This window comes from Haliotis asinina, chromosome 2, assembly GCF_037392515.1.
Source record: "Haliotis asinina isolate JCU_RB_2024 chromosome 2, JCU_Hal_asi_v2, whole genome shotgun sequence".
NCBI classification, from domain to species: Eukaryota; Metazoa; Mollusca; class Gastropoda; order Lepetellida; family Haliotidae; genus Haliotis; species Haliotis asinina.
This window is the reverse complement of record NC_090281.1, coordinates 15,083,997-15,107,747: the sequence shown is the minus strand read 5'-3', so window position 1 is coordinate 15,107,747 and position 23,751 is coordinate 15,083,997. Positions and strand designations below refer to the sequence as shown.

Here is a 23,751-nt window from a genome sequence, read left to right as displayed (position 1 = left end):
CCTACGCTGCTACTGAAGTCATTAGCAATGACTCGAGCACGTTGACCAGCGGCTATACGTCCAACGCTTGATATCGTTGATAGTTTAATATCTTCAAAACACATTTTTTCTGGGTACCTGGCATGTCGAGCGATAATGTTATTTTCATGGGGGTTTGGCGAGGAGAGATTGGGGTGCTAACATATGCGTGCGCACGAACGCAAGCATGAAAGCACACACACCATGCATGTCATTGATCTGTCAACTGGTTCGTGTGGGGTAACCAGCTTATATCCTTAAATAGAATGTAGAATTCCGTAAGTCAATGATCAGTCAGGGAGATGTTTCAACATTTATTGTGAGGTCAAGTGTGTTATACATAAATACATATACATAAAAGATATTTAAACAATAATCTAATATATACATTTTGATGGGGAATTAGCGTCTCAAATGGTCGAGCTTAAATCTGTAACAGTTATAACATTTCCTTTTTCAACATAACATCAAATACTAATCATAATGGGAAAGCATATTCATACACATCCTTTTAACACACATATCTCAATTGTGCCTCAGCTGTCGTTATGTAAAACATATATAAATGATATTAGCCATTGAACCAAATATTCACTTTAGTTCACTATTAGCATAATGATGATGCAAAGTACACCTAAAGTGTCCATACATGAGTGCAACACAGGCACAACTAATCCATGACAGCACATCTACTTCACTTACATGTTCAAATAACGACTTTGACATTATGCATGACGATGTTCATGCAAAGACACTATTACACAGTCAGTAACGACTTTGGCATTATGCATGACGATGTTCATGCAAAGACACTATATACATGATATTGCCACTTTCTATTCATAAATAAGACATTTTAGTCATGGCATTAAATAATATAATATCAGAGTTGTACAAGAAAGCTTACCTTAAATAGAATGTAGAATTCCGTAAGTCAATGATCAGTCAGGGAGATGTTTCAACATTTATTGTGAGGTCAAGTGTGTAGACAAGAAATCACTGACCTCTTTTTATAGCCGAAACACCACTGATCAATGTTGGAATTCTTTTGTGATTGGCCAAAAAAGTACAATCGGTGTTTTAATTACCATTTTGATTGGTTGACCAAGATCGGATATTTTTACTATTGGTTACTGATTGAACAAGCCGAATGAATTTTCGGAAGGGTAGTCACGTGACCGTGACAGGATTATTACACCAACTTAATTACGGTTTGTTTTACAACTTCCTACAGCTGATGTCACCTGGCCGTGACAACAGTAGTTGGGACTAATTAGCTTGGGGTTAATTAGACTGGATTTATTGCAGTTGTGGTCTGGATGTCTATACCACGTGTCATTAAGACATTTACTGGTGCAATAAACAATAGCTTGAGTTTGAAGCGTAGCATGTTCAATGGTATATGGCCTGTGTTAATTATTCTTGCCAGGTGCGTTACATCAGTTTGAACCATGACACGAAGGCTAATTAATGTGGCATTTCAAAATTGCAACTCTTCAAAATGAATGTGAACTCACAGAAAGATATAAGTGGCAAACATATACAAAATACATACATACAAAAAAATATACAAATATGAAGAATACAAAGATACATTGTGCACTGTCACAGATCTCTCCCGCAGACATCACTGACATGAGTAGTGTATACCATACACGACGTTACAATACACGACCAGACCTCCAGTCTTCATTATTGAAGCCCAGCTTACTGCAGTGTCGACATTTAAAGAGATTCTTCCTGTCAATGTGACTGGTTGCAGTCTTTCTGTTCTCGCTGCCACACAACACCTCGCCACAATATACACGCCACAGTGACAACTTCCGGTGAATAGAAAAATTCGTTTTGGAGTCTGTATCTCCGAACACGTCGATCAAACGCTGTGCCTCCTGTGTGAGGAGCTTGTGGATCCCCCCGAAATCCTTTTTCCCCTCCCTCATCAAGACCAGATGTTCCAGAGCCGACAGCAGGCTGACTTCGTTCATGTTGGACTGGAAGAGACGAACATAATCCAAAGTTTCAAGGAGAGTCGCTTCCGCTTTTTTCCGGTCACCTCTGGCCATGTACGCATGCGCGAGTGAGAGTCTTACGTCAACATTGGCGGAGTGACATGGTGTGCATCGGATTAAAACTTCGAGAGCCTGGTGACAGGACATGATGGCGTCATCCAAGAGACCCCTGTAATACGAACGAATATACTTCAGACAACAGTAACAGTGAATATATTTTTCATCGATAGTTCCCTCGATGACGCTTATCGGAAGACTGAGTGTGTGAGTGAGTCGTGTTTTTACGCCGCTTTTAGCAACATTCAAGCAATACTGTGGCGATACGGCCCTGCAATACGCCGAGCTTAGGCGATTCCGTATTCCGCTTCGAAATCCGTATTGCTTGGCTGTTGTTTAACGCCGTATTCATCAATATTCCAGCAAGATTGCGGAGGTCTGTACATAATAGAGTTTTGACCAGACAATCCAGTAATCAACAGCATGAGCATCGTTCTACATCATGAAATACCATAACGTGTGTCAACCAAGCCACCGAGCCTGACCACGGATTCCGTTAATCGTCTCTTACAAACATAGTTCACTGAAGAACAATTCTAACCCTGATCTTCACAGATGCTGCCGGCAGTCCGGTGTGATCTGTGAGGAGTGTTCCAAATTAAATCTTTGAAACATTTTAGCAATAAAATGGAAGCTGTTTTGTTTTTGTTTTGATTTTGTTTTTTGTTTGTTTTTTGTGTTTGTTTGTTTGTTTTCTGTCACAAATGTCACATATTATTCAGTTTTGTTTCACCCGCGATCACGTGATTAATGACGTCAGGCGAAGGAATGCAATATTAAGTATACACGATACATTGAGCGGAGTGAAAAAACCCAATGCAGTTTCAGTCGTAGCATTTGGAGTCATATTACAGTCTGTGTCATCAATAGGGTTTAAAATAAATATGAAACGAGGGGAAACAACTAGTTCTTTGTCTCTTCATACATAGGGTTAAAAACGTCGGTATGACGTTTGTGCGGCTGCTCTACAGACGTTATATATCTGTATTCACTAGGTTGTGGAATGGAATGTAAAGGAGAGATCTAACGGCATGAAGAAAATAAAAGCGACACAACTACCCCAATAATTATGTTCATTCAAGTCCAGTGTAGAACATTTATCCCGAAAAGAGAGCAACGAAGACGGTAATCATATCTATCATAGCATCAAAGAAACGTTGTTATATATCAAACGAAATATTACACGCCGAGGAAAATGTTTAACGGAAGATGTATGACGGCAGCACAATTGTACAGTATTCAATGCGTTTAATTGTATTTTCGGATAGCTTTGTATGAAGTAATCGATTGAATGTCAGTGTGATACTGCTTGTTAAAAATAGAAGAAATAACATATTGCGTATAAACGAGAGGGTGGCCACTTCCCTTAAAAACGGTCTTTTTTCAGGTATAGTTGAACTATGTTAAAACGTTAGTCTAATTACATAAAACTTCAAATGTTCAGAATTATCTTTATAGTAAAGTACTGAAAGTATTTGTTGTGCGTCTACCGGCATAAATCCACTAGTACTGTAAGACGTACTTTTGTTGTTGTTTTCATTTGGGCATATATTTATAAATACTCTTGCTTTTACAGATAAGTTGAAATACAAACGGGGGTACATAGTGCTTTGTATTCACTAGTCATTATGTTTCAGCACTTTTATTGGGTTAGTGGACAATGGCTAGCTAGTTCCAATGCGCAGTTTATTAACGCATGTTGAGTAACTTACTTTAGGCAGTATGCGTTGCCCCTATACCACAGTGTGAGGGCCGTGTTGAAGTCATACCAACCCAGTTTCCGCCTCAGGTTGAGAGCTTCCGTGAGTAGCCGGAGAGCCTTGTCTGAAATGTCAAAAGGTGTCACACGTCTGTTTGACATATGACAAATTGTCCAACTTCTCACAGAATACCTAAGAATATGTTACATTTCTGCTCTCAGAATACTTCAACTTTGTTACCCTTCTAACCACAAAATACGTCAACACATGACTTTTCTACCCACACAATTCATCAACAAATGCCCATTGTCAAGTTATAATGTCGATGGGGTAGCTTAATGGCCTCCATGTGGAAGAGCCAGGTTCGATTCCCACATGGGCACAATGTGTCAAGCCCATTTCTGGTGTCCCCCAGAGTGATATTGCTGGAACATTGCTAAAACAAACGTGAAGCAACACTCACTCACTCACTCACTCACTCACTCACTCACTCACTCACTCACTCAAAATTATAATGGCATAAAACAGATTTACTGTCAGTTAGGTCGAGGAGCACAGCGTTGTCTTCGCTGGGCATTTTTAGAATGAACCTGGAAAACACTACCCAGATTGAGATACACCATGTTTCACTCCCGCAACTCACCACATTCCCCCCGCCACGTGTAGTTGGACGCCAGGTTGTTGAGGTTGGTGACCAGGTACGTGGGCAATGTAGAAGCCAGCTTCCTGCGTTCATGGCAGGACATCTTATAGTACACCAGCGCCTTGTCCAGCTGGCTCTCTGTAGACATAACATAATACATTGTATGAACATTGATTCTGATGATGCTGACGATGACGACGACAATAATTGATACGTATTTATACAATACGTTACGGGTCAACAATGACAATGACTGTGACAATGATGACGATGACGATGTCATCATGAATACGTATGATCATAACAACACATTACAGAAGACAAACATGATGATGTTCATGACGATGACGACAACCGTATCTTCAAATACATACGCCTATCGAGGTTGACGCCCATGGTCTGTATAAGCACTGCAAGCACTGGGTGCCCTGGCATGATCTGCTTAGCCCTGGGGATAGTACGTCGGAGTATCCTCTCAGTCTCGGGATAGTTGCCTGTATCGCATGACAAGCACATCCGTAAAGTAGCGCTACACCAAACGTCCCTGTGTCATTAATGAAAAATACTGTGCTTCTCTGGGTACATCTAAGCACAGTTAAAAAGATATTATACGAGCAAGAGGGTCATGTTGATTTTACGAAACCAGTGTCAGAGATATTCATTTTCGTAATTCTGGACCGAAAGCGAGCACACCACATAAAATATCGAAAAGATATTTGTGTGGGAGTAAAACCCGAAGTCATGCCAGTCTCTGGAGTTTGCTGTTTCTGGTGCTCTGATATGGCCCTAACAAGCCAAGAAACAAACCGGACGATCGGGATTAGAACCTGGGGCCACAGGCTGCTGTTGTAGAGACTCTGGTTTTGAAAGTTAGATAGTTTGTCTATGTGCGTATGTGTTCATTCGTTGGTGTTTAGATGTCGTAATACCCTGTTGTCCCATGACGTACCTAAGTAGCTGTGGACGATGGCAAGGTGAGACAATATCTGAATCCGATGGGGCTCTACCCTTTCCTCAAGTTCAAATGGCACAGGTGTCTCCAGTGCCTCCGCCAATAGCCTGAAATGCGCAAAAAATATATTCCAAGCTAACACATCATTTCGTTTCAAAGTGTTATTTGCATAAAATGCTGTTACCCTCGTGCGTTACAACTGGGTACTGTAGCTCACATAAATAATGAAGAAACAGGAACTACACACTTCATCCTTATAATGGTGGCAAACATTCTCATTTATTGGTGACCCATGAAGGTCCAGGGGTAGACTACGTCTTCAGCAACCCATGCTTGCCATAAAAGGCGACTATGCTTGTTTAGTTTTACGCCGCACTCAGCAATATTCTAGCTATATATGGCAGCGGTCTGTAAATAATCGAGTCTGGACCAGACAATCCAGTGATGAACAACATGAACATCGATCTGCGCAATTGGGAACCGATGACATGTGTCAACCAAGTCAGCGAGCCTGACCACCCGATCCCGTTAGTCGCCTCTTACGACAAACATAGTCGCCTTTTATGGCAAACATGGGTTGCTGAAGGCCTATTCTACCCCTGGACCTTCACGGGTCTATAATAGTTGAAGAAAAATCGTGGAATTTATTCGTGTAGGTACTACGGATCTATTCAATTATTACTTGTGTAACAGTATCTACGACACTGATGGTGACCATGATGATGATTCAGTGTATAAGTACTTTAGTCATAACCGGTACGTTTCAGCTTTCCACGCTTTATTGTTCTTGAAAAAAAACTGATTTTATAAACAAACTGATTGATGATAAAATGGCAATGCTAAAAGACAAAGATTCAAAGGCATGTTTCATCCGACAAAATTTATCAGGTCAGGGTCAGGATGACAGACTAATGAATAGCATATCTCTAAAGTAGTCCATCACGTCAAGGTAACGCATGCAGGACGGGCTCTAAGTCCCTTACCCTGGTGGGTGTTTGGCTTTGACAGGTAACTGAGAAAACTGTCAAACTGATAAAATGATTGTCTACTTATGTCTGACCTGCTTTGTTGTTAAGTCCATGTGGTGAGGTAGCCTCGTGTTTAAATAGCTCGTTCGTACTTAAAGTGACATAAAGCCCGAGTTTCACAGAAATGCATGTGACGTTGTTTAGATAGTTAATGGTGATACAGAGGCGATAGCCTAGTTGTTAGCTTTTCACGCTCAAGACCCAGGATTGATTCCCCACTTGGATACAATATGTGAAGCTCATGTCTTGTGTCCCCCGCCGTGATATTGCTGGAATATTGCTAAAAGCGGCGTAAACTTATATTCATTCCTCACTCGCTCCTACATGAAATGGTGTAGTATGGATGAACTGTGCCTGAAGATTCTAAAGCCAGCATCGTGTCAGTTAAAACAGTTTAGTTTCCATGGAAACCATATGGTGGCATATATTACTACTTCTCATTGCCCGTGGAACATTTTCCACGATAGAGACCTAAACGTTGCTGTGTAGCGCGGCACTCAGCAATATTCCAGCTATATCGCTGCGGTCTGTAAATAATCGACCAGACAATGAGCGTGGATTTAGACACGACTGGGACAGGATGACATCACATGTTTCCTGAACATGAGGCAACAGCAGATCTAACCTCTTGGCCTCTTCATTATTGCCAAGCCGCACGTGCATCCACCCAAGTCTGCGCATGAGCACAACACGATGGTAATTGTCGTGTCCCACAGGCAACTTTTGCAATGCCTTGGTCACCAAGGACACTCCTGCAGGAAGTTGGTCCCCTGCCGAGGTGAAACAAACGCATTAACATTGTTATCTCATGAGCAAGGAATTTCAGTTTGAAAATGTACGATGTAATATATTCTTCATTACAAAATTGAGGCCAACTTCATACACAGAAGCGACGAAAACATCATTTACTTCCACTAGACAAAGACAAAGTGTTGTCCACTACAATAGTTTCAAACAAATCCGTGAGTCATTGAATATGGTTTTATTCTCATTGAAAAGTTCTGTCACTGGGAAAACTCATTAATTGGCGTGTATTAAGGTCAAACACTGCAGGCAACAGCCTCAAAACTGAGAGGAAAAGGGGCTGTGACCTAGTGGTTAAAGCGTTCGCTCGTCACGCGAAGACCCGAGTTGGATTCCCCACATGGGTACAATATGTGTAGCCTATATCTGGTGTCCTATGTAGTAATATTGTTCGAATATTGCCGGAACATTGCTGGGATATTGCCGGAATGTTGCTGGAATATTACTAAAAGCATCGTTAAACCATGCTCATTCTGTCAGTCACCTGAGAGAATACTCCGAATGACTATACACGTTGGTCCACCTTGCTGCCCTATCGACGTACAGTTAACGACTCACCTCTTTGCTCGATGAGTGACACGGCCGTGAAGCCCTCCAGAATTGCTTGCTGTCTGGGAGTACCGAACTTACAGGCAGCCTCGGCCATCTGTCTGTAGAAGGTGACCGCTTTGCCCGGACACACTGCAGCCATCGTGCACTCCTCCTGGTCAATGACCTGTACGCAACGATCAAGGTCACGTGAGTACCTGTTCTATCACGGCAAAGTTATGTCACATGAAGAGATTATTGTCTATTGGTTTCTTGTTTGTACGCCGCATTCAGTATCATTCAAAACATACCACGACTTTGAAAATCGGGAGTCCAGGTATCCCCCCACCCGCCCGCCCACACACCCGAAACCTAAACTGTCCATATCCATCTGACATGCGAAGGTCGGCTATCGTGGCTCAGGTTTTAAGCTCAGATTGAGCCAATGATGTTTTTCAGCCTGTGTCAGGCAATCAAATCGTGTTGTACAATGACATACAGTCAGCGTGACCACACACTTGCCAAACCGATCCTAACTAACAGGCACTGGATGCTAAATGGCCTACTTGGACCGTATTAAAAATAATACTCCTCTGATGCGACACTAACCTTGAAATAAGCATTAAATGTTTCTTCTCCACGGGTATTCACAGCCTGAGTCAGAGTCATTTCAAAAGACCGGAAGTTGTCATGAGCTAACCCTAGTGCTCTCCCTTTTGTTTTCACAGAAGCGTCACAACGCATGAGCAACAACATCTGTCCAAGAAAGTCCTCCATCAGCTTCCGGCGGGAGTCATGATGAGGCACGTGTGTCTTGGTTGCCACCAAGGCTCGGATAAAAGGATCAAGTCTTATTTGCTGCATTTTGGGGTCAAAGTTAAGTATGCTATGATCACCCAAAGGCAAAGCTGTCTTTAATTTGAAGTTGGTTACGTTGCCCTTCCCAAGATGTCTTGAGGCATCTTTGACGCCAAAATCCCCGTGAAGACCACAGAGAGTGATAGCATCTGATTTTAGCTCCGTAGCTAGGCGACCTAACTGTTTTTCAAGAGCATTAACAAAGAATCCGTCAGCGGTTGGGTACTTGCTGAACACATCCAGAGCGCTCTTGGGGTCTTGTAGAGCCTCAGCAACTTCGTCTGGTGTAAGAGCTGAGGGATAGTGTTGTAAAATGTTGCAAATCCTGAGTATTAGTCCTGGGCGATGGTAGCAACCTCTAACGATGTTGTAAAGAGGAGTTAGAGACCTGCAGCGTGAACGCACTGGGTCCAACAACGCCACACATTCTCGTTCACTCATGGGCAACAATTTGCGTGAAATCTCATCATGGCGGTGCAAAAATGTATAGTTGACCCGTGACGTCACAATCACGCTGACGCCTGAGTGTGCATCGAGAACATCATTCACAAAGAAACTGAACATCCGCTTGACATCCTCATTGAAGAATACTTCTTCGAAGTTTGTAAACAGAAGAATGAGACCGACGCCAGCCAGATTTCCAGAGAGGTCACCAATTTTGTCTTTAATCTTCAGGTCGGACGGACCCAAAAGGGTAGTGTTGAGACCAAGAACATTAGCCAATCGCTTGAGGAAATCTACCCAGGTACTTACACCTAGACAACGGATCGTCACGTGATTCAGAGCATTGCCACATGCCTTGAGTTGACTCTCTTTTAAGCATTCGATCACCTTAAAATAAAAAGTAAGAAAAGTTTAAAGGATGTTTAAAGGACCATTCATAAGTACTAGATATTATTATATAGTTCACCTGGAAGTAGTAAGTAAAAGAACTAGGAGTTAAAACAACAACAACAAAAACAACAAAGACATGTGATATACTTAACAACTATATTCTCAACTTCTTTCAGAAGACATTTTAGAAGTTGTGAGTTACAATATTGACACTCTTTAAGGATAGCAATTTCTTCCATTTCGTCAAACAGGGACAACGAAACAAGGATCTGTATCGCGGAGAATCGAGAATGGAAGCCAGTGAGCTATAATAATAACAATAATAACAATGACAACTTAGTTAACTTATCTTCTACATGTAGGATTTCAGTTGTCACAACACTATTTTATCAGCTGTTGAAAATAAACCGGGCTCAATCTTAAATAATGAGCTGCCGCCATATTGGCTTCACTGGTTACGTAACGTCCCGAGGCATACGTTAGGTGGCTTTTCGTTTCTTCTCCGTCTCTGTATAGTATTAAACTGTCGTATTAAAACAGCACGGTGTGTATTATATGCACGGATTCAAATAACTCTAAGTCTTAACTCTATCTGTTTGTTGCGTTATGGCACAAACAAAATATCTCCTTTTCGCGGGTTTTGTAAACAGGTGAACTGAGCCAAACGGGCAAGTTGCTCAGGGCATCAATAACGATTTACAAACAACACACGACCCCCTAAAACGATAGAGTGATGTAGACCAATTTTCCATCGGACCCATGTAAAAGCCTGATTCTGGAATTTAGTGAATAGATAGGAACGATATGTTGAGATTTATGTTTTGCTTAACAGCGCCGGTTCCAAACACGCTAAACAAGAATTCGATAAGAACGTTTTGACTCATGTTTATAAGGTCGTAAACAGATTTAAACACAATAGCAGAACAAGAAGCTGGATATATACGTCAAAGGTGTTGACAATCTGACAATAGTGTAAAATCCCAATTACATGGCAAAACAGTAAGGAAGAGGTTAAGAACAATGAACAATTGCATTTCTCACTTGACATCGGCTTCCGTTATACAGGACACGGGTGATATGGAAACGAGGAAGTGAGTGAGTTTTGTTTGACACCGTTTTGAAGAGCATTTCAGTAAGTTATCGCGTTATAGCCAGAGGAAAGGGATCGGTACAGGTTTTTCGGCCACTGGAATCCCGTGAACATGGATAAAACTGGTGGAAGGTACCCCTGTGTCTCAAGTAGAGAGTGAGTATGATTTTACGCCGCTTTTAAAATTATCCCACCAACAACACTGCCGTGGACACTAGAAGTGGGTCTCACACATTGTTTCCATGTGGGGAATCGAACCCGGGCCTTCAGCGTGACGAGCGAAGGCTTTAACCATTCGGCCGTCTACAGTAGACTGTCGTATCTCCAGTCTATTGAGGAGTGACCTCGGTGACATATGGGGGATAGAGCAATAGTAATCAACCATGGATGGTGATGTTTCTCGATGTTTTCAGATGACCTCAACACTATGAGTGAGTGAGTTTAGTTTTACGTCGCTTTTAATAATAATCCAGGGGACACCCATATCTGTACGAGGGACAAGGTGACCCTTCCGTCCCACATTGGCATAATGAGTGCAAGAACCACCAAGGGTCTTTGGGGGATTTCAAGTATTCTCAACATATTCCGCGTAGTTCTCTTACGTCCTTAATAGCACATTAAACTCACTCTCTGTATGCGTGTTGGGAGCATCAGATACTCACCCGTGATACAGTATTGCCGTTTTCTGTCCTTGAGTTTAAATTATTTATTCTATAGCGTCAAAACATACAGGCGCATCGTAGAATTTTAACATTTCATCCAGGAATAGAACCAGCGATATGCGGATTCTAATGTGACCAAGGGACCCAACTCTGCATGCATGATTATCGTTTTGCAGATACAGACTGACTCCTTTCAGGGATAGTCTCACAAAAAAAACTTTTCTCTCACCTGTTTGGCAAAGTGGGTTTTACCAGCGTATATTTCCCCATGCAGAACCACAAGACGGTATTTGCGGTGATACAGATCGTTCAGAATTGTCTCCCTTTGTCGTTCCCTCTCTCCGCAAGGTGGCCGGAACTTACAAACGTGGGTCTGTGACATATCGGGCATCCGCTGGAAAGCTGCTGCCATCTTGTCAGATCTGGAACATGACATATGTCATCAGATGCAAAACGCATTACGATACTGAAGATGACTTAAAATGTAGTATATATGTGATATCAAGATTGATTTGTTGTTTTAAAACGCACTCAGCAATATACCGGCTATATGGCGGCGATCTCTAAACAATTGCGTCTGGACCAGACAGTTCAGTGATCAACATCGTGAGCATTGATCTACTCAATAGAGATACGATGACATGTGTCAGCCACGACGGCGAGCCTGACCACCTCGCCTCATACGACAAACATGGGTAGCTGAAGGCATATTCTAACCCGGATCTTCACGGGTCAAGGCGAAACGTGGATAGTGATATAAGATAAAACTATCTGAAGTAACACCATTCCCAATTTTTTTAATTCATGTTACACAGGTAACTGAAAGTAATGTGATAAGCTAAGGAATCGATCGATGATGACACCAGTCACCAGGAGGTAATAAGTCACAAACATGTTCTCACAGTCTCATGTAATGTCAAAGGAGGAAAATGGCATCTCAGATCTCGTATAGAGCAAACCAACTCGAACACAGCAAATAGATTCTCTCGTAGATGACAGGTATTGTGGGATAAGCGAACTTTGGGTCGGTCGCTTCTAGAAGTCGATCACTAGTCATCCATGTCAACATTTCTTTCGTTTCGATCTTAGTCAACGCCGTATTCAGTCATATTTAAGCAATTTCAAGTCGGCTTGGTAATAACCGAGTTTGATCCATTGACAGACTGTAACAAAGTTGATACCCGCCTCCTCTGGTCAGTCCCAAGTCAGTCTATGTTAAGTCCATCGAATGCATAATTAAGTATGCAGGAAAGAACTACTGCGAACTAAACCACCATGAAAAGAAGGACGCATTAACGACTGGACACACTACATGTGGGCTACATAAAGCAGCGATCAGCGATTAAGACGGACCATGAAGGGGAGGCGGCCAGGCAGAAGGCAGAGCGGAAAGAGAGCGCAAGAGAGCGGACAGAGACGGCTCCAGAAACATCAACCGGTCTCAGCAGCCAGTCCAGGACTGCTCCCAGTCTCCCGACTACCAGCCGCTCTCATGTACTAGGAATAAAGAAGAAACATTCTCTCACACCTCTTTGTCGTTGTCCTTACTTTGTTACAAGTAAGGACGGGATGGGTTCTTGATTTGGTGCCGTGACCCGGATCCTCCTCGACAGTGAAGATTTGAAAAGAAGTAAACTCCACTGAACGTTAGCCGGACCTACAAGGAACAGGTGAGTAACTTGTGGTGATTTTTCAAGTTTGCTCGAACATGATGGCTGTACAGGATTTAGGGGAGTTTATTCAAAGGGTGGCTAATCAAATTACTGGCCAGTTGACGAATTTATCTACGGCAGTAGGGGCCACAGGAATATCAACAACTGTTCACACGTTTGAGGGGGACCCTAAGGGGTATAGAGAATGGATTAAGAGTGTAGAAAAATATGCGATTTTGATGAACGCAAGTGAACAACAACAAAAAAAAAAACAACTGATACCATACCAGAGTAGCACAGGGACTGTGAGTGATTAACCAAGGTCAAACGACTACTAGAGGCAGTGGCGAGACTATTATAAGGCTTCATAATAGTTAGTCACAATAAAAAAAAAGGAATAGGGCAAAACACGCTTTGGAGCTTGCAATGGCGCAGATGGAATCGGGAGGTGTGAGTAACGCCAACAGAGAGCGGATAGACTCTGCGCCATTTCTACTGGGCGGATTTATATTAGTAATGGAGTGAGAAACATAGGAGCTCCATAGAGGATTTGGTATTCTAAATTGTATATATGTATATATACTAGATCTATCTTAAACATATAATTCTGATGTTTCAGAATACGGAATGGGGTTTCTTGCTATGTACGTGTTAGTTGGTATAGCCAGTGGTAGTGTCGTTTTTGAAAATGTAATTTTTCAAAAGCTAAATGTTATAACTACTACTAGATCGAAGTGGATGATAACCTTTGTCATGGATTTAAACCCTTATTATGCTTATCTTGACAAATGCCACAAAGATATTGAGGCTACTGCACTTTCAGTCCATACTCTTGTTGATCGGTATCATAACAACAATAACGAAGGAGTAGAAAGTATGTTCATAAGATTAGACAAGGAAGTGAACAGTTTGAATGATACTCTTGGTAACCTAGAATTAAATTTTGGAGAAAATACGAAATTGACAAGACCTCGACGGTCCCTATTACCATTTATTGGATCAGCCATGAGTTTCCTGTTTGGAACGGTATCAGAAGCAGACCTCTCTACTATCAAAAAGAATATCGGTAAGCTAGCCAGAAGTCAAGAAACACTGGCCCATGTGGTACAGGAAGGTCTGACTATCCTAAACTTACGAGGGGAAGTCAATAAGTTCATAGAAGTGGGTGCTGATATATCCTTGGTGATGTTGTCATTGGTGTCATTATTGAGTTGATTCATCTGTGACTCTGTATACTGATACCCAACCTTCCTCGAGCATTTACTTGAGAGTTAGAGCCTTTAAAAGACGATTACCCTGCACAAATCATGGAAACCTCCAAAACTGAGTTTCATGCAGTTATCAAGTTTCTCACTAAAGAAGGTGTGAATGCAACCGAAATCCACAAACGCATGATCAATGTGTATGGCGAGGAAGCCCCTCAATATTCCACTGTGGCAAAATGGTCAGCTGAGTTTAAGCTCCTTGGAAGATGACCCACGGTCAGGAAGACCTTCTGAAGCCATTACAGAAGATACAATTGCCCGGATCCAACGCTTAATTATGTCCGATCGGAGAATAAAGGTGGACGAGATAGCTTCAGAGTGTGGCATTTCACATGGAAGTGTTTGCACAGTGATCCATGAACACCTGCACATGTCCAAGGTATCCGCAAGATGGGTCCCTCGTAACCTAAATGCACATGATCGTCACCAGAGAGTTGAATCCAGTCGTGAGCTGTTGGACATCTACAACGCTGATCCTGATAACTTTCATGCTCGTCTGGTTACTGGGGATGAAACCTGGATTCATCACTGGGATCCCGAAACCAAACAAGAATCCATGCAGTGGAAGCACAAGCATTCTCCTGCACCCAAGAAGTTCAAAACACAACCTTCTGCTGGCAAGATCATGGCAACCGTTTTCTGGGATTCAAAGGGTGTGATTCTCATAGACTATAAACCACCTAAAACTACGATCACAGGGGCTTACTATGCTGACTTGTTGAAAAGATTGAGAGCGGCCATCAAAGAGAAGAGGCGTGGGAAGTTGACAGCTGGAGTCATGCTTCTCCACGACAATGCACCAGTCCACAAGAGCCGTGTTGCACAAGCTTCTCTTCAACAATGTGGCTTCGAACAACTAAACCATCCCCCATACAGTCCAGATCTGGCCCCCAGCGACTACTATCTGTTTCGCAATTTGAAATCTCACTTGCGTGGAACAAGATTTGCCAATGATGATGACCTCAAGGCAACAACAGAGGCGTGGCTGAGGGACCAATCTGAAGACTTCTATTTCAAGGGCATAGACAGTCTCAAAGACAAATGGGCAAAATGCATCGAGGTTCAGGGAGACTATATTGAAAAATAAAACCAATATCACAACCATTGTGTTCTGTTTTATATCGAGTTCTATGAACATATTGACTTCCCCTCGTATCTAGGGTTCAGATAAACCAGAATAGGCATACAATCAATTCGATTATCGATAGTGTACACAAAATGGATGTCAAAATTTCAAACGTATCATTAACCCTTAGTGATCGGATAGATAAGTTTGAATGGGTAACAGTCACTTACATAGAGACTACGTATGGTGATTGAGGAACTACGACAAACCATTGAAATCTTTATGGCTTATGTGGAACACCTTCAACTTCAACTTAATATGCTCTCATTGGGACACTTGTCACCAAGCACAATTAGCCCAACACAGTTGCAAGCGTTATTACAGGATGTAAAAATTCATTTACCTCCTAATTTCAAGTTGACAGGGGACCCACAGAAACAATTATGGGATTTCTATAAGACTCTGACTTGTACGACCGTATTGTATGAAAGAGAGATCTTGATTATCGTGACTCTTCCCTTACTAGATCTTAATGGTCAATTTGAAGTGTATGAAGCCCATAATGTGCCAACACCTATGTTATCAAATGCTATCGAGACCAAACCAAATGATACCAATCTTATGGTTGCCACATATAAGTTAGAAGCGAAAATAATTGCCGTCAATGATGCCCGAACTCAGTATATGTTCCTTCCGGGTTCAGAAGAACACTTATGCACCATGCCATTAACGTCATATTGCTATATACAAAGTCCAGTATATTCGATCAATCTTAGCAAAGACTATATTATTGCTCTCTTCATGAGGGCAGGGCAGAGGGTTAGATAGCTGTGTCAAACAGAGGTCACCCCACGTTCAGTATTGCCTATGGCCCGGTATATTAATAATGGGAAATGGATAATTACCACCATTAACAACCTGCATTTCACAATTGGTTGTAAGAATCAGAAACCACGGGTATTGACTGTAGAACCACCCTCTGGTCGTGTCCAAATGAACCTAGGTTGTTCGGCTTCCAATGATCATTTAACGTTGCCGCCCTATTACTATGATGAAAGTCGTCAGAGTGTTGACGAGGACTGGTTGCAAGTATATCAACCACCTAACGTATCCTCTCTAATCTTATGGGAACCTTTTCATAAGATAGCTAAGAATTTGTCCTTAGTTGAATTACCCCACATCTCGATAATATAAATCCAATCCCCATGGATACTTTATTTAATCAGTTAGTAACTCTGGATACTAAGATGAAAGAGAGCAAAAAGTCTTACAAGAAAACTGTCATAATAGTGGGAATAGTAGGAGTGATTTTAGTTGTAATTGGGATTGTCATCTATGTTAGGTTTAAACCCTGGCTAGCCAAAATGTTTAGGCGAGCAAGAAACACCCAGGTTGCTCCCGACTTCGAGTTGGTGCCGGTCTTATCGGGAGGTGTGAGTAGCACCGACAGAAGGCGCGTAGCCACTGCACCGCACGAATCAGGAGGAGAGATGGAGGATACGGTGACATCACCTACAGCGGCTCCAGCTGTGAAGATCCTCTATCCAAGCTTGGACAGCAGCAGACTGGATCCACGCTGATGGTCAAGTAGACCAACGAGTAAACGGACAGATTTACTCAGTATAAATAGACGGTCGTACAACTGGGCATGTTCTCATCCAGTGGTGACACAACAAGTAACTGAAAACACAACGCAGGTAGAAGGCTAGACGACACAAGTAGAAGGCTAGACGACACAAGTAGAAGACTAGACGACACAAGTAAAAGATTATGCTGCAGAGGTATCAGCGGAAGAAATTTTCGAGGAAAAATTCTTAGTTACATTGAGGCGAATGTAACATAGTTGATACCCGCCTCCTCTGGTCAGTCCCAAGTCAGTCTATGTTAAGTCCACCGAATGCATAATTAAGTATGCAGGAAAGAACTGCTGCGAACTAAACCACCATGAAAAGAAGGACACATTAACGACTGGACACAGCACACGTGGGCTACATAAAGCAGCGATCAGCCCCCCGAATGAACCCACACGCAGCAAGGGTCTGCAGCAAAATAATCCACCATGACGGCCATGACACTTTAATGTATGGACACTACCTGTGACCAGTAATGAAATTCATTCATGGGGACTTGTAACTGACATTTCGGACGTGTGTCCAGCTAGGCGCACTTCAGGTGTGATGCAAATGAGTGGGCCATTAAGACTGACCAAGGGACTATATGAAGGGGAGGCGGCCATGCAGAAGGCAGAGCGGAAAGAGAGCGGACAGAGAGCGGACAGAGACGACCACAGCAACATCAACCGGTCTTAGCAGCCAGTCCAGGACTGCTCCCAGTCTCCCGACTACCAGCCGCTCTCATGAAAAAGGAATAAAGAAGAAACATTCTCTCACACCTCTTTGTCGTTGTCCTTACTTTGTTACACAGACATAGTCATCATCAACATACAACGGCGAGATGACGTTAAGTGAATTGGCCGAAGAATGGGCCGCCGGTTGGCAGCCTGTGTTAGAAACTGACTACAAGTAGTTGTACAACTATAAAGACGAAGTTAAATATAAGGAGTCTTGTTTATAGCCATGACTACATGTCAAGACGACCTGCGCGCAAGCCCTCCACATTGTTTAACAAAAGTTCTCTGCCCTGTGTCATGAGATGTATACATCCACCACGAAGGGCAGCGGGGGTTAGAGGGTGTCACCGTGACAAGCTTACTACCTCGTCGGGGAAACTAGGACACATTTCCATTGTTCTGAAGACATATTCCCTGCTCAAAATAGACAATTGTTCATCCTTGTGTAGATATGCCAATTTTTGTTGTTAGTTTCAAACACAGTTCAGGGGCAGTGGGGTAGCCTAATGGTTAAAGCGTTCGCTCGTCATGCCGTAGTCCAGGGTTCTGTTCCCCAGATGGATACGAGTAATTTGGTGTTCCTCGCCGTGATATTACAGGAACATCATTATTTGTTCCCTTAAAGCATTACTACGTAATGCTCGAAATGCAACATTATAAACTATCATGTAACAAATTCATATGGCCAACTGCCTGCTTGACATGTGGTGAGTTGGTTTCCTTGACAACGTGACCTCCATAAACTTGATCTCCAAAGACGAAATACCGCACATAGAAACCGGACACAAATACCGGAACCGAAAGCGTTTTGTTAGTGCTTCCAGACATAACGTGAAAATTCAAGGTATACGAACATCCTTTCGTATAGTCATGCACTCTTCCCATTCAACCATGGAAGACCTTAAGCACGTGTTGCTCAGTCCCAAATGAGATGTATACGATGAGCCAACGATGTGGCCACTGTACCTTCATCACTTTGGGCTTTTCTCCTGTAGTAAACAGATCAGCCGTGATGTAACTGTTTGAGTATTCAAAAGTGGCGGGGTCCATGAAGATCGGGGTCAGAATTTATCTTGCTTGTCGTGAGAGGTGACTGGTCAGACTTGCTGACTTAGTTGACGCATGTCATGCTAATACTGGTCACCTCAGGATTGACTGGATTATTTACAGATCTCGGCCCGCCATACAGCTGGAATATTACACAGTGTGTCGTTAAGCCACAACTAAACAAAACATCACAGGTCTGGGAATTTTCATGGTTGTTGATGTCTATAGTATTGTTGTTTTGTTGTTTTCGACCACTCAAAAGCAATGCAGCATGCAGTGCTTACAATCTGCCCGACCTGTTGCTCATTCCTAGCAATTATGTTGCTGTCATCACAGAGTCAGACTATCACACAATCACAATGTTTCACTATCACACAATCACAATGTTTCACTATCACACAATCACAATGTTTCACTATAACACAATCACAATGTTTCACTATAACACAATCACAGTGTCACACTATCATACAATCAAATTACCAACAAAATCACAGAACAATCACATGCACGGGACACACCTCATATATCAACTGAGTGGTATAGCACGCATTATAGCCAGATGTTATTCGTGAATGATATGAACATCGTTTATGCAAGCAAAACACAGAAATAATACAAGGCTACCTCACATCACAGTAGTTGTGGCGGTAGTAGTAGTAGTAGTAGCAGAGGCAGCAGTAGTAGTTGCAGCAATAGTAGTAGTAGCAGTAGCAGAGGGAGCAGTAGTAGTAGCTGCAGCAGTCGCAGCAGCAGCAGCAGCAGCAGCAGCAGCAGCAGTAGTAGTAGTAGTAGTAGTAGTAGTTAAATACATGAAGTGTAAGGGCAATGGACGTTGTATCGGCAGTACAAGTAACAGTAGTAGTAGTTAATGTTGATATGTGACGGAAACCCAAAGTAGATATGTTTATAAGCAGTCTCCATGACTTTCCTGTCTACAGATCCAACACACACACTGATGTTGCTGACTGTTTGTCTCCTTGACGAAGTGGTATCGAAACCCGATCTGAGAAGCTAATACTTACAGAATGCTGTACACTATTGTCTACTTGTGTGAAATAGCAACCAGTCTTAAACATGACGTCATTTCGGACAGACAAACATTCCGGTCGGTAAGTGAAGTACTACTAGAATATGCGAGAGACTTCATATACTTAAACAGACATTCGTATACGTGATTTAGGTATCGCTCGTAATTTATGGCTAGGCGGGGTGATTTTTATGGAAACGGATTTTCAATTGGAAGAACTCCCCCCTCCCTTGAAAATAATGTGCAAAGTAAGTGACACTCCCCTATCACCCGTCTGCATGGCTTGTAGAAAATCAATGCCCCTCCTTCCCTTTCCTGTATTTTTAAGCATGATTTTCATATATTTTCATGTACAAAATTGCTGACACTATTCCCCTCGCCCCCAACTCCCCAACCCCTATCTCCCTCAGAACCGTATCGGTGAACCACCACCATATCTTTTCCCTATAGCTTTAAATTATGGACGGCCCCTTAAAGTACTGTTAAACTTTGATGAGTTTGTCGCATCTGTAAATAGTAAGACGCTTATGGGCATTTAACAGAGAAAGTAACATGCTATATAGTGTAGATGTCATACAAAGACTGTACGTACCGCGATGTCAACTGACCGTTCCTTTACTGCAGGGGAGATGCACGGAACATCAGCACTCTCCTTCAATAGCAGCACGCTCAATGGGACAGCTTCAAGCTCTGGCCGTATCACACTGCTCCAAGTGAAGCACGGCTGGGTATGTCGTGCTCATGTGACAGACTTCATGCACAGGGTTTGCCCGCCTCGACCGAAAGCCTGTTCGATTATGTCATGTGACATGAACGGGCGGGCCCATTCTTAACTCTGTCATGAATCACAGGGAAAACCAGGATACGGAAATATATCTAGTACATGGAGATGTCGTAACAGGCTGAAACCATAGTCTGGTGCTTTTGGATAATGCAGTTCGTGTTTTCGTAACTTTCAACATGCACACATACATTGAGCTCGTTACACCATCATCCATCTCATTTGAAGAGGACTTACACGCTTCAGATGCAGTGACTCGAGAATATCTGTCAGCACTGGAAGACACCAAGCCACACCTTATGAAACATGCCTCCTTTCCCTTCATCCAAAACAAAGTATTTGATCATGAGTGAAAATTAATATCATGTTCTCTTTATCTGAGAGCTTATAGTTTGTTTTTCCCGTAATATATTTATTAGGAATTACATCAATTCTAAGCCTCAACTTAACTTTATTTCTATAATTTCTCCTCATAATTAATATATTTTGCATAAAAACTTCATTTTTTTATTTAAAATTCAACTAGTGAGGCAAAGTGATACACTAAACGCCAAAAGAAACGGTACCCTCTTTCCCAAATGACGGATGTACCTATATTCAGCTGGCGTTATGATGCGAGGACGTCCACTTCTTGGTCTGTCTGTGGTGACCCCAGTCTTCTCTCTGTAGAGCTGATGTCGACCCCATCTGTCTCTTCAGCTTTTGATTGTGGCATATTTCTCGTACTTGTGTATCATATCATGCATTCTAGTCTCCGTGTATACTCTATAGAATCGATTTACCAATGAAATTAATGGAAGTAATGCTTGAATATTGCTGCGTTGTTGATATTGGTAAACAGAAAATGGAAAAATGTTGCTTTGCAAGCAAAAATGTTACGTAAAATAATTTCAGATGATTTCAGTACTTTAAAACTTTTTCTTTTGAATTGTATTTGTGACAACAAGTAGAACGTGTCTTTGACACTGTGAAAACGTGTTTAGGAACGATTCTTTTTGTTATAAAAGTTGAAAATGGCAACTTTAAATGGTTTATCGTTATCTCCAAGCAGTAATGTATTTCAAACTTTCTTTTGGTCATCTAAATCATTGTTACTGGTTTATTTCGGCATGGTCAAAAATAGGATAATTTAATTCGTTTAAAAAAAGATGCCTTTCCCCTAAATATGAATGCATTTGAGATATTTTTTTCGTAATTTGCATAAAGATGTGTTGTTCACCTTTCTTGTCAACAAATGCCTTCTAACATATCTTTGATAGTTTTCAGTAATTCATAAAGGTAAGAGAGTCACGTTTCTTCTAGTTTTTAGTGTATATAATATGCATTTTAGATCATGCATTTATATTATTTTATGCTATTGTGTGGATATAAATATGTTTAGGCCCAGGGATATTTTGGATTTAGAGCCGAAAGCATCATACTGAAAAAGATATGTCCGTCTGTCTATCTGTCCGTCTGTCTTTCTAGTACAAAAGCACAGCAGTGACGGGAACTACCCTCGAACTACCCTGTGTTATATTCGCCATTCTATAGCGACAAATGCGCTGAACCCATTCGCCGCGTTAGTTACGGATATAGCCGGATTCTAACAACACTAAAAAGGATCAAATAACACCTACGAAAGAGAGAGAACACTGATTGATACCCAAATTATAATGACCACGCCCAAACAATTGCTTTTAGTTGGTACTGGTTTTCCCCTAGCAATAATCCACCCAGTGGACCACAGTAGGGAACACAATAAGTTCCATATTTAGTACCTGTGTTTCAAATCAAACCCTCTCTTACCGAGTGACCAATAAAAATGTTAATCATCAACTTAACTCACATCCGCCATGAAAAACGAAAGATGTTTCAAATTATTTCACACACGGAACAAATTATGATAAATTTATTGCAATTTTGCCAAACGTTGTGTTTGGCCAAAGTTGACGCCAAAGCACTTCCCAGTTATTTCAGTACGTCATTTAAATTTACAAAAGGCACTTCAAGGTGCCGGTTGCTGTTTTGTTGTTCCTGGTTGTTTCAGAACACAAGGAAATATCCGTTTCAAGTATGGATCTGTACGTACGTTCTTTCCTAGTTTTATGTTATGTTTAATGAAGATGATTTAACATCAACCAATAAATCTTCTATTTGCTTACCCGTGAAGATCCGGGGTAAAATACGTGTCTTCAGCAACCCATACACCCAATCGGGTGGTCAGGCTCGCTCACTTGGTTGACACAAGTCATCGGTTCCCATTTGCGCCGACCAGTGCTCATGCTGCAGGACACTGGATTGTCTGGTCCAGACTTGATTATTTACAGACCGCTGCCATATAGCTGGAATATTGCTGAGTGCGGCGTAAAACTAAACTCACTCACTCACTTGTATTTGGTATCAAAGGCCACTGGCCAATTATAATCACAAGAATGAATGAAACAGAGCACATGCAAAGGTCAATGAACAAGTTTCGGTTTAAGCTATTTTAAGCAATATTCCAGCAATATCACGACGGGGAACACCAGTAATGGCCTTCACACAATGTGCCCATGTGGGGAATCGAACACGGATCCTCGGCTTGATGAGCAGCAAGGCTACCCTTGCTACCTCATGCAAAGAACAAATGCCACGTTCTAAGAATTTTTATGACAGGTTAATATTAACCGAATATGTGTTACAGGTTTACTTTTGTGTGTGTGTGTGTGTGACTCCAAAGGTTTATCTGTCCTCGACGAATGTGTTTTCAGCTCCGCCCAGTTTGGACAATGCTCTCATATTTCTTCTCCATTCGCTGTCAAAAACAGTTTTGAACTGTCTGTAACGCCGAAATTTAGGGCTGTTGTAAATATTGGTTTCATGACTCCTGTGTAAGAAAAGTGGGACAGCTTATATCTGTTAACGACAAAGCAGGTCATCACATCGCGTCAGAAACCTGTAATGATTCCTGCCATTTCACGTTGTCAGAATACTTTTCTTGGTTGATGTCTCCGGGTTCTCGCTCCATCATGTCACAACAGGCAACTGCCCCGTGAACCTTGATTCTGTAACGAGTAATGTTGACAAACATGCAGATACATGTACGTTAACGTTGTCAGGTCTATCGGGACGTCGTGTAGTCAGTCGGGGAGATTGACCTTGGAAATGACGTCATTATATTTACCTAGACGTACTACGTGTCTTACTGGATTCCCATAAACTGATACTTAGTCAGATATTTCTACACTACATTTTGTTATTTCGTCAAAGTTAGACAGTAATGTTATTCACGTTGTGATTTTGTATGCAGTTTTACAAAGTTTCCCGTATGTAAGGAACATCACGGCTGTGGACGCCAGAAATGGGCTTCACACATTGTACCTATGTCGGAAATCGAACCCAGGTCTTCGGCGGGA

General features: G+C 42.0%; 1 protein-coding gene across 1 annotated transcript; it reads right to left on the bottom strand.

Annotated features, from left to right (window-relative positions):
• Window positions 1-319: 319 nt before the first annotated feature.
• LOC137273303 (uncharacterized) lies at window positions 320-20,392 on the bottom strand. The gene is made up of 10 exons (XM_067805859.1): window positions 20,186-20,392; window positions 11,413-11,605; window positions 8,349-9,428; window positions 7,770-7,926; window positions 7,033-7,177; window positions 5,377-5,486; window positions 4,802-4,921; window positions 4,428-4,565; window positions 3,797-3,908; window positions 320-2,196 (listed from the first exon to the last, which is right to left on the bottom strand). Exons 2-10 carry the CDS (start codon window positions 11,593-11,595, stop codon window positions 1,680-1,682), a joined length of 2,562 nt encoding a protein of 853 aa, XP_067661960.1. The 5' UTR covers window positions 11,596-11,605; window positions 20,186-20,392; the 3' UTR covers window positions 320-1,679.
• Window positions 20,393-23,751: the final 3,359 nt, after the last annotated feature.